The sequence below is a fragment of the Gossypium arboreum genome, chromosome 8, assembly GCF_025698485.1.
Source record: "Gossypium arboreum isolate Shixiya-1 chromosome 8, ASM2569848v2, whole genome shotgun sequence".
NCBI classification, from domain to species: Eukaryota; Viridiplantae; Streptophyta; class Magnoliopsida; order Malvales; family Malvaceae; genus Gossypium; species Gossypium arboreum.
This window is the reverse complement of record NC_069077.1, coordinates 139580137-139593952: the sequence shown is the minus strand read 5'-3', so window position 1 is coordinate 139593952 and position 13816 is coordinate 139580137. Positions and strand designations below refer to the sequence as shown.

At 30.1% G+C, this 13816-nt stretch overlaps 2 protein-coding genes across 2 annotated transcripts; both read right to left on the bottom strand.

Annotated features, from left to right (window-relative positions):
• Positions 1-3178: 3178 nt before the first annotated feature.
• Positions 3179-5915, bottom strand: LOC108469515 (uncharacterized). The gene is made up of 2 exons (XM_017770390.2): positions 5253-5915; positions 3179-3848 (listed from the first exon to the last, which is right to left on the bottom strand). The coding sequence occupies exons 1-2, from the start codon at positions 5691-5693 to the stop codon at positions 3489-3491; spliced, it is 801 nt and encodes a 266-aa protein (XP_017625879.1). The 5' UTR covers positions 5694-5915; the 3' UTR covers positions 3179-3488.
• A 5740-nt stretch (positions 5916-11655) lies between these two features.
• On the bottom strand, positions 11656-12818 carry LOC108468553 (TIR-only protein-like). Its single transcript, XM_017769434.1, has 2 exons — positions 12307-12818; positions 11656-11728 (listed from the first exon to the last, which is right to left on the bottom strand). Exons 1-2 carry the CDS (start codon positions 12816-12818, stop codon positions 11656-11658), a joined length of 585 nt encoding a protein of 194 aa, XP_017624923.1.
• Positions 12819-13816: the final 998 nt, after the last annotated feature.

Sequence of the window (13816 nt, the reverse complement as noted above, 5' to 3'; positions counted from 1 at the left end):
CTCGTCCTCGATATAAAAAAAAAAAGATGAGGAAAAGTGGTCATAATAGCAATTATTGGATTTGGTGCCCTAAGTGTAGTATATTCATTTGTAAATTTGTAACTTTTTCGAATAGATTGGTTAATAAAATAATTTATGGATTACATTAATATACTTTGTATAATTTCCTCATGTGGTTTTTTCATGCAAAGCAAAAGTAAAAGCAAATTTTAGCTCACTAGTAGTATAATGTTTAAACTAATACTAAGAGGTATTATGTGGTCGGATCATAATACGATATGTTATCAATCAAGTCTAATTGGGGAGATGCCTTGTCTTGGGCATTGTAGCAGATAAATCCCAGAAGATAGAGACATAGATGTGATTGATTAGACTGACAGTACATTGGACTGAACCCAAGTAGAATAAATCCTGAATCCGTTTATGAATTTATTCACTTGTGACGTTCATAGTGTGGCATACCTTAATCCTGAGTGGATGATGGACTATGTATGCATGACTCGTATACTTTGATGTAAGCAAACGCTTGAGTTTGAATAGATAAGGAACCGAAAGCTGGTGTGTTGGGTATACGACTTCTATGGTATGTAGCATCATTCACAATAGTGAAATTCATAGCCCAAGATATGGGTAAATGATATCTTCTCATTGGCATTACACGATAGATGAAAAGTAAACGTGGCTATAGATTGTTTGTTTTTGTGATGAATGACTTGATTAAGGATATCCTATGAGGGTAACACACTTATAACAAAATCATTGGACGAGCACTAATCGAGTTGCTTTCGTAATGGTATGTCATTAGGGACAGCTCAGTTACGATACTATAGTGAAATGACTTTGTGACTAAATGAGTTTATAATTAATAGGCAAAAAGTTGGAACTTAATTATAAATCATTTGAGTCATAGACACATATGTCAAATTAGTCCTTCTACTAGCTCGTTGAAACTGAAAATGAACTGTATATTGAATTAAATGAACAAAAATGGATAGAAATAGAAAAACTGGAGAAGTGGGAAACATTCAGAAATGAATCTTGTTTTCTCACTAAATGAAAATGACCTGAAAAATTAATTTATGGTAAAGTTCAAAAATGGAATTAAATTAATTGGTCATTGTAAATCCGTTGAATATAGAAAAATTAAATATATTTTTTCATAGATTCTTTTACGATAAAGTTGCCATGATTTTAATAGAATCAAAATCGGGTTAAGAAAATTAATTAATTTAAATTTTTATTTTGGGAAATAGAAAAATATGTATTGGGTTAAATTAAATTATAAAGTATTGGGTTAAAAGTCAATGAAACACATTATTAGACCCAATACATGAGAGTCCCGAATCTCCATTATAATACATACGAGGGGAGGCACACCCAATTAGCCACTATTTTCTAATTCAACTAAGGGATTGGTTTTTCTATTAAATAGGTATTAAATGTATTCTATTAATTCAATTAGGGTTTCCCTTCTTCTCCCTATAAATAGATGACACTGATAAGGCTAAAAATATAATAAGTTGCACACAACTTTTGAGATATTGTTAATATACCCGAAAATAGTGAGAATTTATTTTCTAAGAATAAATTCTATTTTCTGAAATAACAATTCTACCGATTTTCATTGAAGAGAGATTTGTTTTCCCACTGAAAGTAAAGTAAATTTTTTTTGGTTAAGTGTTTGATTTGAATTCATTCGAGCCAACACTCGAAATAGTTCGTGGTTCGAGAATAGCGGGGAAGGTCGTTCAGTTGAAAGCCCGGAACAACAAGGATCTTTCTTACTGAAAACACATGTGTCATTTTGATAAATGGTTTATTGCTATGAATATCACAAATCGGCTTGGTGTTCAAATTTTCAATTTTCCCTTGTCCAACAACAACATCTTCTTCCAAACCTACACGGAGAGGAACTTCATCTTTCCAAGGTGTTGATATGTCTTTTCCCTCAAAGACCTCGATTGATATGCCCCCTCGAACAGTTATGTAGTAGATGGTTCATGATCTCCTAGTCTATGTACAAGGGCTAAGTACACAAGTTCGGTTAAGAGCGGTTGTGCATGTACTATCGCAAGCAGTTGTTGATCATTCATCCCATCAATCTAATGTTAGAGCTACCGATTTGACTCCAAGTTGTAGTACGATCAACAGTCTTCATGATTGTACCATTCAGTCCATCATGCCATGTATAACGTTATGTTACTTTGAAGTACCACTTGCATTATGTATTCTTCTTTTTTTTTTTTTCTGGCTTTGTGTTTTACTGCTTGAACTTACTTTTAACACTACTTTTTGTATGATTGGCTTTCTGTATTTGCACTTATTTTGTTGTTTTATTTACATTATGCCATTTGGTGACTTTTAATACAATTATGACTTTTGATGGTTTTTTATTTGTGATGTCTTTATTCTTCTCGTTACCTTTTTGTCAAAAAAAGGCAACTAAAAGTATTTTTTTTTACTTTTTAAAAGCATTTTTTTTACTTTTTTTTTCTTTCGTTACGTTTTCACTAAAAAAAGTAACTAAAAGTATATTTTTATGACGTTTTTCACTGACAATTTGTGATGCTTTATAAAAGTTACAAAATAATCAAACAATTCATGACATTTTGAAAAGAATTTTTCGTGATGTTTTTAGGCCTCGCAAATAGGCAACCAATCACAAATAATCCATGACGTTTAAAACAATATTTTTTGTGACATTTTTAAACATCACAAAAGAGACAATCAACTTGTGACGCTTTTGATTGGTCAGTGTGACGCTTTAAAATGTCACGGAATGAACTCTTTTCCGTGACATTTCTTGACTTTTCTAACATTTGAAAAGTCACAAAAAAGATATCATCCCATGACATTTAAAAGCATCACGACGTTTAGCGACGGTTGATCTATGACTCTTATTTTTTTAGGAAAAAACATCACAAAAGATACAAAGAAACTTTGTAGCATTTTCTAGTGTAACGTCATGAAAGGTCATTTCTAGTAGTTATAGATAAAATATCATTTTGATACTTTCAATATTTTTCTTAGCATTAATTCAAAAATAAAAAATCTTAAAATATATACAATAATTAAATTATAAAAATAATAAATATCATAAAATTATAAATCTTAATAAATTATTTATTTTTAGAAAAAATTACCTACTATGATTTGAATGACATATAAGGAGTAATCATTTTATATAATTTTCTCTAGCAAAATATATTAATAATAAACAATAAATTCAAGAAATAAAATGAGTGGAATAAATAGTTACAAACAGCTTTGTTGAGAAAACTCTTTTCAAATCCTAATATCTACAATCCTTTTTGTTATCTTCAACCTATGATCTCTTCTTTTTTTTCTGTACATCAAATGTTCTTCGTGAATATTCATTCCAACAAGATTTGATATGAGAACATAATTTGCCTTTTTGAACAAATTCATATCCAAAAAAATACAAACACTTTTTCACCATGAAAAAAAAATTTCAACACTTCTTTTTTTCATAAATCATCAGGCAATTGAAAGTTTTGGGAACCAAAGATTTGCTGAGAAATGTTTTGAACGAAGACAACAATGGAACATTTGTTGCTGTTGAAACCATCCCAGAGAGTGAACCTGACGGTGACGGAGAGTGTCTTCATCGCGGAAATGTCTTCCATGGTATGGAGCTTTTCGAGTTTCCGAACGACGAAATCGTTGTAAAGGGTCTTTCCCTTGTTCTCTCCGTTAAGGCACTCATTCACCAACCCGCTCTCATATAAAGCCACCATTACGTTGTCAACATTGTTGTCTACCTTGTATCGTAATACTCCGGTTAGGGTTACTTCCAAGGTCTCTGATGTTGGCCTTTGGAAATTAGCCTGTTACATATTGTATGCACAAATTGTCACTTACTTTCTTCACTAGTGATTTTCCAAAAACAATGAAAAAAAAACATATTTTCCGACGGAATTTTCAGTCCAAAAAGATGAAAAAATAATCGTTGGAAAAAAACATAATAATGCAATTTTCACATTGAGAAAAAGAAAAAGAAAACACTAAAGAAAGAGTTAATTTCATCGTACATCCTCAAATTATGTTTTCTATGCTAAATTAATCTCAAACTTTAAAATATATTAATTGAGTACATGAGTAATCAATATCGTAAGAATCAAGTTTTTTTCATCAACTATGCTATTAGTTTGGACATTAAATATTAGCCCACATCTATCATAGACAGGGGGTAGACAAGGGAGCAAGCAATGGCGTTGCCTCACCTCCCAACAAATTAGTTAATGTATCCATTTAGTCCCTTCAAAATTTATAAAATTACAAATTCATATAATGATAAAATTGTATTTCAATGCCCTAAAATTTGTTGTTCATTTTTACCCCTCTAAAACAAGTTTCTAGCTTCCCCACTGATCGTAGAACATATTCAAAACATGTGGATCAAAAGCACCTAATGCGCAGACAACTTAAGTCTAATGTGTTAAATTTTTTAATGCATTAGATCTAAATTGTTAATGCGATAAACAAACACATATTTACAATTCGATTCATATTTTTTTATACATGTTCTACCAAGGTAAAGCTAAAAAATTTCGAGGTGGGGGGAATTCTATTATACATTTTTATAAAATCTAAAATACAATTTCACCAGTGTATTAGCTTATATATTTAAAGTTTTTAGAAGGATTAAATCAAAATTTTATTATTTTTAGGGGCAAACTATAATTTTACCTGTATTAACTTATAAATTTATAGATTGTATGGGTCTAAAATAAAATTTTCCTATTTTAGTGGGGCCACAACCCTCTTTGCCCTCTCCCTTCACCCACGCCGGCATTTAACTTAAACTTATGTAAAACACCCTATTAGTATTAGACCCGTTCTTGACATTTTTGGGGCCCTAGGCGAAACAATAAATTAAGCCCCTTTTAAAAAAAATTATAAAATGTAATACAGTAAAAGCTGAAAAAATTTTGGAACCCTAGGAGATAAAACATTTATGGTGAAAAATTAAAAACCCTAAACATTTAATTGATTTATTTTAGTCTGAATTTTTTTCCTACATTAAAAGTTGAAAAATATTTTTTTTCCTCTGTCAACCTTGGGAGGCTGGACTCTCAAAACAACCCCAGGGTTGGGCTTGATTAGTACAATATTGATATTTTTAGACTCAATCATAATGATTTGAAATTTGGGACCAATTTAAAATCTAGAACATAGTTTATAGATTTATGAAGAAATTAACCCCTAAAGAAAAAGGCCAAATAAAAAACCTTGAATTTTGGAGCAGGAAACCTTGGAGCGCTAGCAATGGTAGATAACAAAGCATCTTCTTCATTAGCCGGACAATGAGCTCTACCTTGAACCACAACCCGAGGTATAAACATATCATCGATCTTCAATGCCTGGACGTAAGCTTTTTGTCTCACCGTCCACTTACTAGAAGCGTACGGATCTTTCCCTCCCATATTATCAACATGATAAGACAAAACCAACACCGGTGCATCCAGCTGGTAATCACCCCTCACCAACCTCGACAACAAAAGCTCCGCCGCGGATGACGTCGCACATCCCTGAGAAGAAAACAATTCCACCAAGACAGGTCCGTCGGGACAAGTCGCCGCCGATGAATCGATTACTGATCCGTTGTTTTTGCCTTGGACTCTCGATGAAGATGAACCCTTGCCTAAACAGCTGAAGAGACGACGCCCCATGTATTGACGTTAATGGTGATGATCGTCTCTTATAAATTTTGTGTGTGTGTGTGTGTGTGTGTTTGGTTTTTGTTCTTTCCTCTCCTCTCAGGGATGGTTTTACCGGCGGCCCTTTACATTTCACAACAAAGAAAAAGGAGAGAGTATAGATCACTACGTTTGTGTATATATTTGTCAATATGTGATCTATGCCATTTTTAGTAAAAATAAACCATAAATAATAAAACAGATAGACTATGAGAAAAAATATATTTAACAGAGATTTTTTTATTTATTTTTTATTTTGAAAGAGTGGCTAAGAGAGAAATATGGCGACGAAGATGCCAACTTTGTTCTATTTTTGAGGGTTTTCTTTTAATTATTATTTCATTTAATTTAATTCAATTTTATTATAAAAAGTTTTCTTATTAAATCCAATCCGTTAAATTAGAAATCGATTGGTATATTTCTTTGAATAAAGTGATTAAATTCATCTTTTAAGTAAATTGGACTAACACGTAGAACATCTAAGTTGACATTTAAAATCTATTTTAACTACCACATAGGACCGCTGTTAGAGAGGTAACGGAGCTTAACGGTAAGGTGACCACTTTGTAACAAAATGATAGCCTAAGTGACTAAAACATAATATTTCAAACATAAGTACTAAAATGTAAGCTGAGGCAAACAAAAGTGACTATTTTTTACGTTTACCCTTTTTTAATTATTTATTTAATTATGGGTAAACTACCTAGTTAATCATCCAACTTTTAGACCACTTTCATTTTGATCACCTAAAATGAAATCCTTGCAATTTCATCACCAACTTTTAGGATACTTTCATTTTAGTCACCTAACTTCTAAGTCGCTTCCATTGTGGTCACCCGAAAAATATCATTTTTTAAAGTATTGATAGGGGTAAAAAAACATAATTATTAAAGTGAAAAGTGGTAAAAACTAAAATAATGCATTAAAATTATCAAATTGTCCTTGTTCACCTCTTTGCGAAAGTTTTAAATTTCTTTTCTCAATATTAAAATTTTAAATTTCAAAAATCAAAATGTGTTAAATGAATTGTTGATTTTTTTCGTAAGCCTATTTGATATTATAATATTAAAATTAATTTAATCTTCATCTAAAATTTAAAATTTTATTTTATGTTTCCAAATTAATATCTAACTCAAATAATTCATTTTTAATAATTGTTTATGAAACTCAAATTTCTTTTTATTATTAATTAATTTTATCCTCCATGCCAAACAAAACTTAAAATATTTTTATTACATCCTTAACAAAGCGATGAATAAGCATTGAAAATTCGGGATTATATAATCAAAATAAGTTAGTTTAGAGAAAGTATTAAATATGAGTTATTTGAGTTGACTTTGTTAAGGATAATGAAACATAAAATAAAATTTTGAAATTTAGAAGGAGATTAAATTAATTAGTTTTAATATTATAGTAACAAATCAACTGACATTATTAAGGGATAAAATTTTCAATAATTTATTTAATTGATTTTGATTTTTGAAATTTAATATTTTAATATTAAAATTAAAATTAAAATTTTAGCAAGGGATAAACAAATATAATTTGATAAATTAATTATTAAACTTTATTATTAAACAAAAACGACTCCAAATGACATAATTTGGAATTAACTCAACCTAAAATGACTACCCAAAATAATCCAAAATTTTTAAAACTTGATTTTACGTACTTACCTGGATTGATCCGAACCAAAGTTAACCTAACTCACCTAATTGACTACTTCAAAGAAGTGTAAATGTATATAAATATTGACACATTTTTAGTTACTTAGTATTAACTCAATTGAAGTCATTATTGTTACAACAATATACAAGTCACGGATCTAAATCAACAATTCAATCTCACTAGCTTGAAGTTAGAAATGACCCAAATAAGAAATGATTAAAGAATTAGATATGATCGAACTCGAAAAACTTAACTATAATAAGAATGATTCAAAATGACTTGAATTTAAAATTAACTCGAACTTAAAATGATCTAAACTAAAAATAATCCTTACTCGAAATGATACAAAAATTTTAAAATTCGAAATCAGCAATCTAGATTGATCCGAATCAAAATCAATCCAACTCGCCCAATTGACGAGTTTAAAAAAGTATATATATATTATTTATTTATTTATCTAAATATTAACTCAATTGTAGGAACCATCTAAACATTATGGTGAAAATATGGCACTAGTAGCCGTGTCTCCGGCATCATCGTCAGTGCCGGAAATTCCACTGTCATTCTTGTTTACGCTGTTATCGAATGGGTTTACCGGTGTCAACCGAGTGGCCGGGATATGGTTTGTGCTGTTCTCATCAGGTTCCATTAGTGCAGACGAGGTTTCCCCGGTTAAAGAGCATATTCAAGGTTCCACAAAACATCTCCCATCGATGGCCTATCAATGCCGTACTCGGCAAGGCACTTCTCAGCCGTCTCTCCGTAATTCTTAAGAGAAGCCGGATTCACTTTCCCGATCAGATTCGAGTCCATAATTTGATCCAACATGCCTTTCTTCTGCAATGCATTGCCTATTCCGCGATATTAACTTGTTCTCGAGGCAGAACCGGATTTAAAGCCGGCCTAGTGCGGAGAACTTCCATTAGTACCACAACGAACGACCATTATCGGAGCAGATGGTAAGTCCTGTCCCAATTCCGAAATAGGATAAAAGTAAAGCCAGATCCAATGCGGGAGAAAACTCAAGCCGATCGATATATCGGAGACGGAACAACACTAGAACTAGAACTAACAACAAAAGAAGTTCCACTCTTTAATGAAGCAAAAGAATGGACTGAATCAGGGACACAAATTCTACCATGAAAATGTTCCATTTTTTGAAGAACCACAAGCAATGAAATAGTTATCAATGAGAGTAGATAAAGGCTTGTTTTTTGCAACAACAAAACAATAGCTGAAACCAAATACATCAAGTTCCATACTTTAATCTCCATTATTAACAATAAAAAAAATCCCTCAAAATTGCAAAAGAATTAACCTCAGATCTTAAGTAACCCAGAAACAAATTAAACCACTGTAAACACAATGCAAAAATCACATGAACTTTGCTTCAAAGGTCATCAATGGGCTTACCTTATAAATGAAGCCAAAATGGGAAACAATGAGCTATTCCTAGAAATGGGTTTTGAATTTAAGTCTCTCTGGGTTCAAAAAAAGAAAAACCCAGTTGAGATTTAACTTTGAATTAAGAGAATTTTCCAGGTAGTTCATTAAGAGAATTAGAAAAGTAAAAAAGAAAAAAGAAAGAAAAAGCTTTGAATTTTCCTGAGCTTTGTTAACTTAATTATAAAAGAAAAGCTCCGTGAAAGTGCTGCAATTGAAGCTATTATATTAAGGTAATGTTTGAATTTTAATATGAAAAAATTGGTGGAAAAAAAATTAAATTTTTGAAGTGAAAGAAAATGGTTTCAAATATATATATATATAAAGATTTTGGAAGGGAATGGTTTGAAGGGATGGGAGCCGGTGAGGGACAGTGTTGACGGAGAAAGTTAACGGTCTTTTAAACAGAGTCAAATTGTAGGGACCTTTGGCGCGTTTAACTATAATTTGGGTTAAAGTGCTTGAAAGGTCCTTGTATTATAGAGTCTGGATCAAATTAGTCCCTCTATTATTAAATGGATTAATTTAGTCCTTGTGCTATTAAAAAGAATCAAATAAGTCTAAATTGTAATATATTTAATATTTAATGTATAAAAATGTGTTAAAAATATTTTTTCAATTGCTAATTAGTAAATGTTAACTCTATTCCAATTTGACATTATTTAATTTTTTAATAATAAAAGAACAAAATTGACCCTTTTAATAATGGAGAGACTTATTTAATATAGGGACCTCTTAAGTACACTCACCCTCTAATTTATGTCTCTTTTAATGGAATTAATGGTTAAGAGTATACTATGTTAAAGGAATTTTAATATAAAGTAATTTATAATCAACAAATGATGGTTACACAACGCATTTTTAATGAGAGAACTTAAGTTTAAACCTAAAATATTAATTTATATAAACCATAATAATTGATAAATAATTATTCGAAAATTTTAAATACGATTTTTTATGGGCAAATACGAATCTAATATAAGTTATGTATGTCTATAGTCATATAACATTTGACGAGGTTGATCTAATGAGATTTTCGTGTATGATGATTGATTTGAAAAGATCTTTTAAGTAAATTAGAAATATATAATAAATTTAATAATATTTAAATCGAATTCAATTCAAATTCAATAAAAAATTATGTAATTCTTTTTATTTTATAAAAAAATTGATTTTTTGGTTATTTCTAACTTAATTAACATCACTCCGCCGATTCTGTTTTAATTTGATTGGCATGAGTATTGTTGCTAATACAGAAGTACGTGGGTTCGAGTGCGTTGAAGCGCACTATCCTCCTATTTATGGGTTGGGGAAGGGCTATGGTAGTTCTAGACATTGTTTAAAAAAAAACAGATATACTCAGAACCTATAATGAGATTATTCAAAAAAAAAACAGACATTGTTGTATATTTTATTATACGTAGATTTCATGAGTCGTGTCTAATTATATATCGATTCATCGTCTATTTATGCTTTATATTTATTTGATTATACTTTTTAATTATTTGGACATGTACTTGTGATTTATTATATCTTTGGGGTGTGTCTCGCATTTATCTAATAGTTTACAGGCACTTAACAAAGATAGATGAAATAGGCAAGATGTCACAACATGGAGGGCACCTACGTTGTGATGAGAGGCGACGTCACAACACAACGAGTTCTCCAATTGACGGAGAGGGCAACATCATGACGAGCATGTATGGGACATTATGACGACTCGACGTGTTCCTTAAGTAATATAGTAGCGTTTTGGCAACCAAACAGGACTTCTTCTCCCAATCGAACTCTGATTACTCCAGGGATATTTTAGTATAATTAGAACTTTAATCTTAACTTACTTAAAGGGGTCATTATATCCTTGTTTTAAGAGGCAATTAAAAATGTAGTACTACATAGCTTTTTTTTGGAGGGTGACAAGATGTAATCGCAGATGAGCTTTGGTGAGAGTTTTCGTGGTAATTAACTATGAAGAAAATTTTATACCCGTTTTGAGAGAATTCTACAAGATTGAGGACTTTTTATTCAGGGTTTTGGGTAATGTACATTTAGTATATTTTGGTTTATTTTCTCAATATTGTACTCTCGTTTGTTTACTCATTTAGTGAAAAGTCGAAACTTCCTTTATCTGTGGTTTTTATCCTCTTCAGAATAGTTTTTCACGTAAAATTTGTGTTCAATCTTCTCTATATTTTCTATTTCATTGTTTATGCATATCGATCCCACATAAAATAATTATCCTTATGTTTAATTAATGGTAGTTAATTATTAAGTTAAACTCCTCAATTACTAAATAATGAAAAATATGACTATTGAGATTTTAATTTGAGATTTCATCTCTAAACATTTTCTAATCATCATAAAATGAAAATGATTAATAATGTACTTTTCCCATTGATTTTTAAGAAAAAAATCAATCTTTTAATTTTAACACCAAATTCTTTTTAATTCATTTTAGTCACTAAATTTTATTTCTCCAATCTTAAATTAATAAAATATAAAATATAAAATTATCATTAATTAACTTGAGTTTTATTAATATTAAGTAGATGATTGTACAAAATTAACCAAATATTTTTTATTTACTTCTTTTCATATAAATATAGCGTCATGATTCTTAATTTTATTGTTTTAAAATTATATGAATGTTTTTTTTCAGTTATTAAGTGAACAAATAAAAAAATTAACAAAAGAATGAACCCTTAGTCTTATTAACAAGAATTGAATGATGAACATTTCAAAAAAATGAAAATTAATGAAAAATATATAAAAAATTGATGAAGAAAAAATCATTAAGGATTAATAGAGAGTTGTAATTGAAGTATTAATGACTTTCCATCTCAATCAAGCTTTCCATCACAGTTTCTGAAGCACTATTCACCACATCCAACCAATTCCTACATAACATTGAAATTAAATAAATTGATGAAGTTAGTAAAAGGTTTGTGATAATTAATAAAAATTACAGTGTCAGATAAAGATAAATGATTGTAAATATTGAAATTCGAATGTTTTCGATTTATTATGTGTAGTGATATGAACCAAATGAATTAAGCTCGAATTTAATTAAAAAATTGCTTATAATTTGAGATTGAAAAAAAGATTCCAAATATTAGAATATAAATCCGAGTTATTAGCTGCTACTAATATTTATATATAATTAATTAATATTTTTATTATAAAATTGAATTCAGGGCTGGTCGACCTTAGTTGAAAAATCGCTTGTCCTGGATCAATATCTTATAGGTTGAGTGAGTCACTCGACTTATAAACAGGTCTAAAATATTATTAAACTTGTAAATATTAAAAATAATTGTGTATATTAAAATAATAAATTTATAAACCAAATGAATTAAACCCTTAGTTCAACAAAGTTGAAATAAAAAAAATCCAAAAATATTGAAATTTTTATTGTGAATGTCACTTTGAAACCCTAATTTTAGCAAACTATAGCCAAAAGACTGAGTCATCTTACCCTTCCAAAGAGTCAAAAGTGAGCCCAACCGTACACTTCGCCTCCTCAAGAGCCGACTCGAACCGTCGTAAATCCTTTTTTGGAACATTCCCATTATCAGTGACACTTAATTGTGAAGGTTTAACGTCGCAAAAGATTGGGATCACTTTCTTCTTAGACTCCGTGAAGAGAGCCAATTCATGTAGGCAAAAGTAAGACTTGCAATAATTCGGCGAGAAAACAGCGATGCCAACTTTACAGTTCCTTATCGCATTATCAATGTGGTCGAAAAGTTTATCCCCCGGTTTCATGTTCTTGTTGTCCAAAAATGGTTTCAACTTCCGTCGTGAAAGGTGGTCGTAGAGTAATGTCGCTAGAGTTTTTTTGGTGTCAATGCCTCTATGGTTGATGAAAACATCACAATAAGCTTTGGTTTTCGTCACCGCATCATTCGTTGCCAATAACCTTTTCGTCGCTGTTTGGTGAGCAAGAAAATTCTTGATGACAGCTGATGAATAACGTTGCCTATGCATGGTTTTCGATCAAACAAGAGGAAAATGTATAGAAAAAAAAACCCTAATTTTAATTTTCTCGTTTAACCCCCCTTTTTTTCCTTTGTGATTTTATATCTTAAGAATATTGGGTTCTAAACTTCTAATTGTGAAAAATATATGTGTGTGTGTGTATATATATAGGAGAGTTTAATTGAATGATTCTAAGGGAGATTTAGAACTTGGGTTACAAGATTTGTTTTTTTACTTCTATAGTTGAATTGAAGAAGGAAAATATGGAGAGAGAGAGAGCATGCATTTGATTTTGACTGGAGGAAGAAAGGAAACTTGACCAAATCTATGCCTTTGGACAAATTGGAACAATTTTTCCATTGACCCTTCAAACAAGCGAAATTTTGAAAACCCATTTTCTTTTCTTTATTTTTGTACAGTATATTTTTGTGTATACATAGAATTTTTTTGAGCAAGGGTGAATCTAGAAATTCTTTTAGCAGGGATTAGAATTTAATTATAAAATTTCGATAGATCAAAATATAAATTTATTATGTATTAATTTATAATTTCATTATTTTGAAGGGACTAAGTAGAATTTTTTAGAGGAGTGAAAGAGTAATTTTACTATATTAATTTATAATTTTTTTATTCCATAAAAGGATTGAATTGAATTTTTTTTTTTATTTTTGGAGGGCCAAGCTCCTACCTGCCCCCTTCAAATTTGCCTTAGAGGGTCGAATCCAAATTTTTTTTCTAGGTCAAGAATGAGCTAAAATGTAATTTTCACTATTATATTAACATATATCTTTATAATTTTAAGGACTAAATAAAAAATTATCATAAAATTTCATAAATTTCTAATGGCCAAAAGCATATTTTTTTTTAATTTTAAAGGGATTAAACCCCTACTTGCCTCTTTGCCTTCGCTTTTGGTATATGAATTATTGTATTTATATCATGTTAATCGTGTTTAAAATTTTTTTTGAATTACAATATGAGCACAAAACTTTAACTAGCGTGACTCA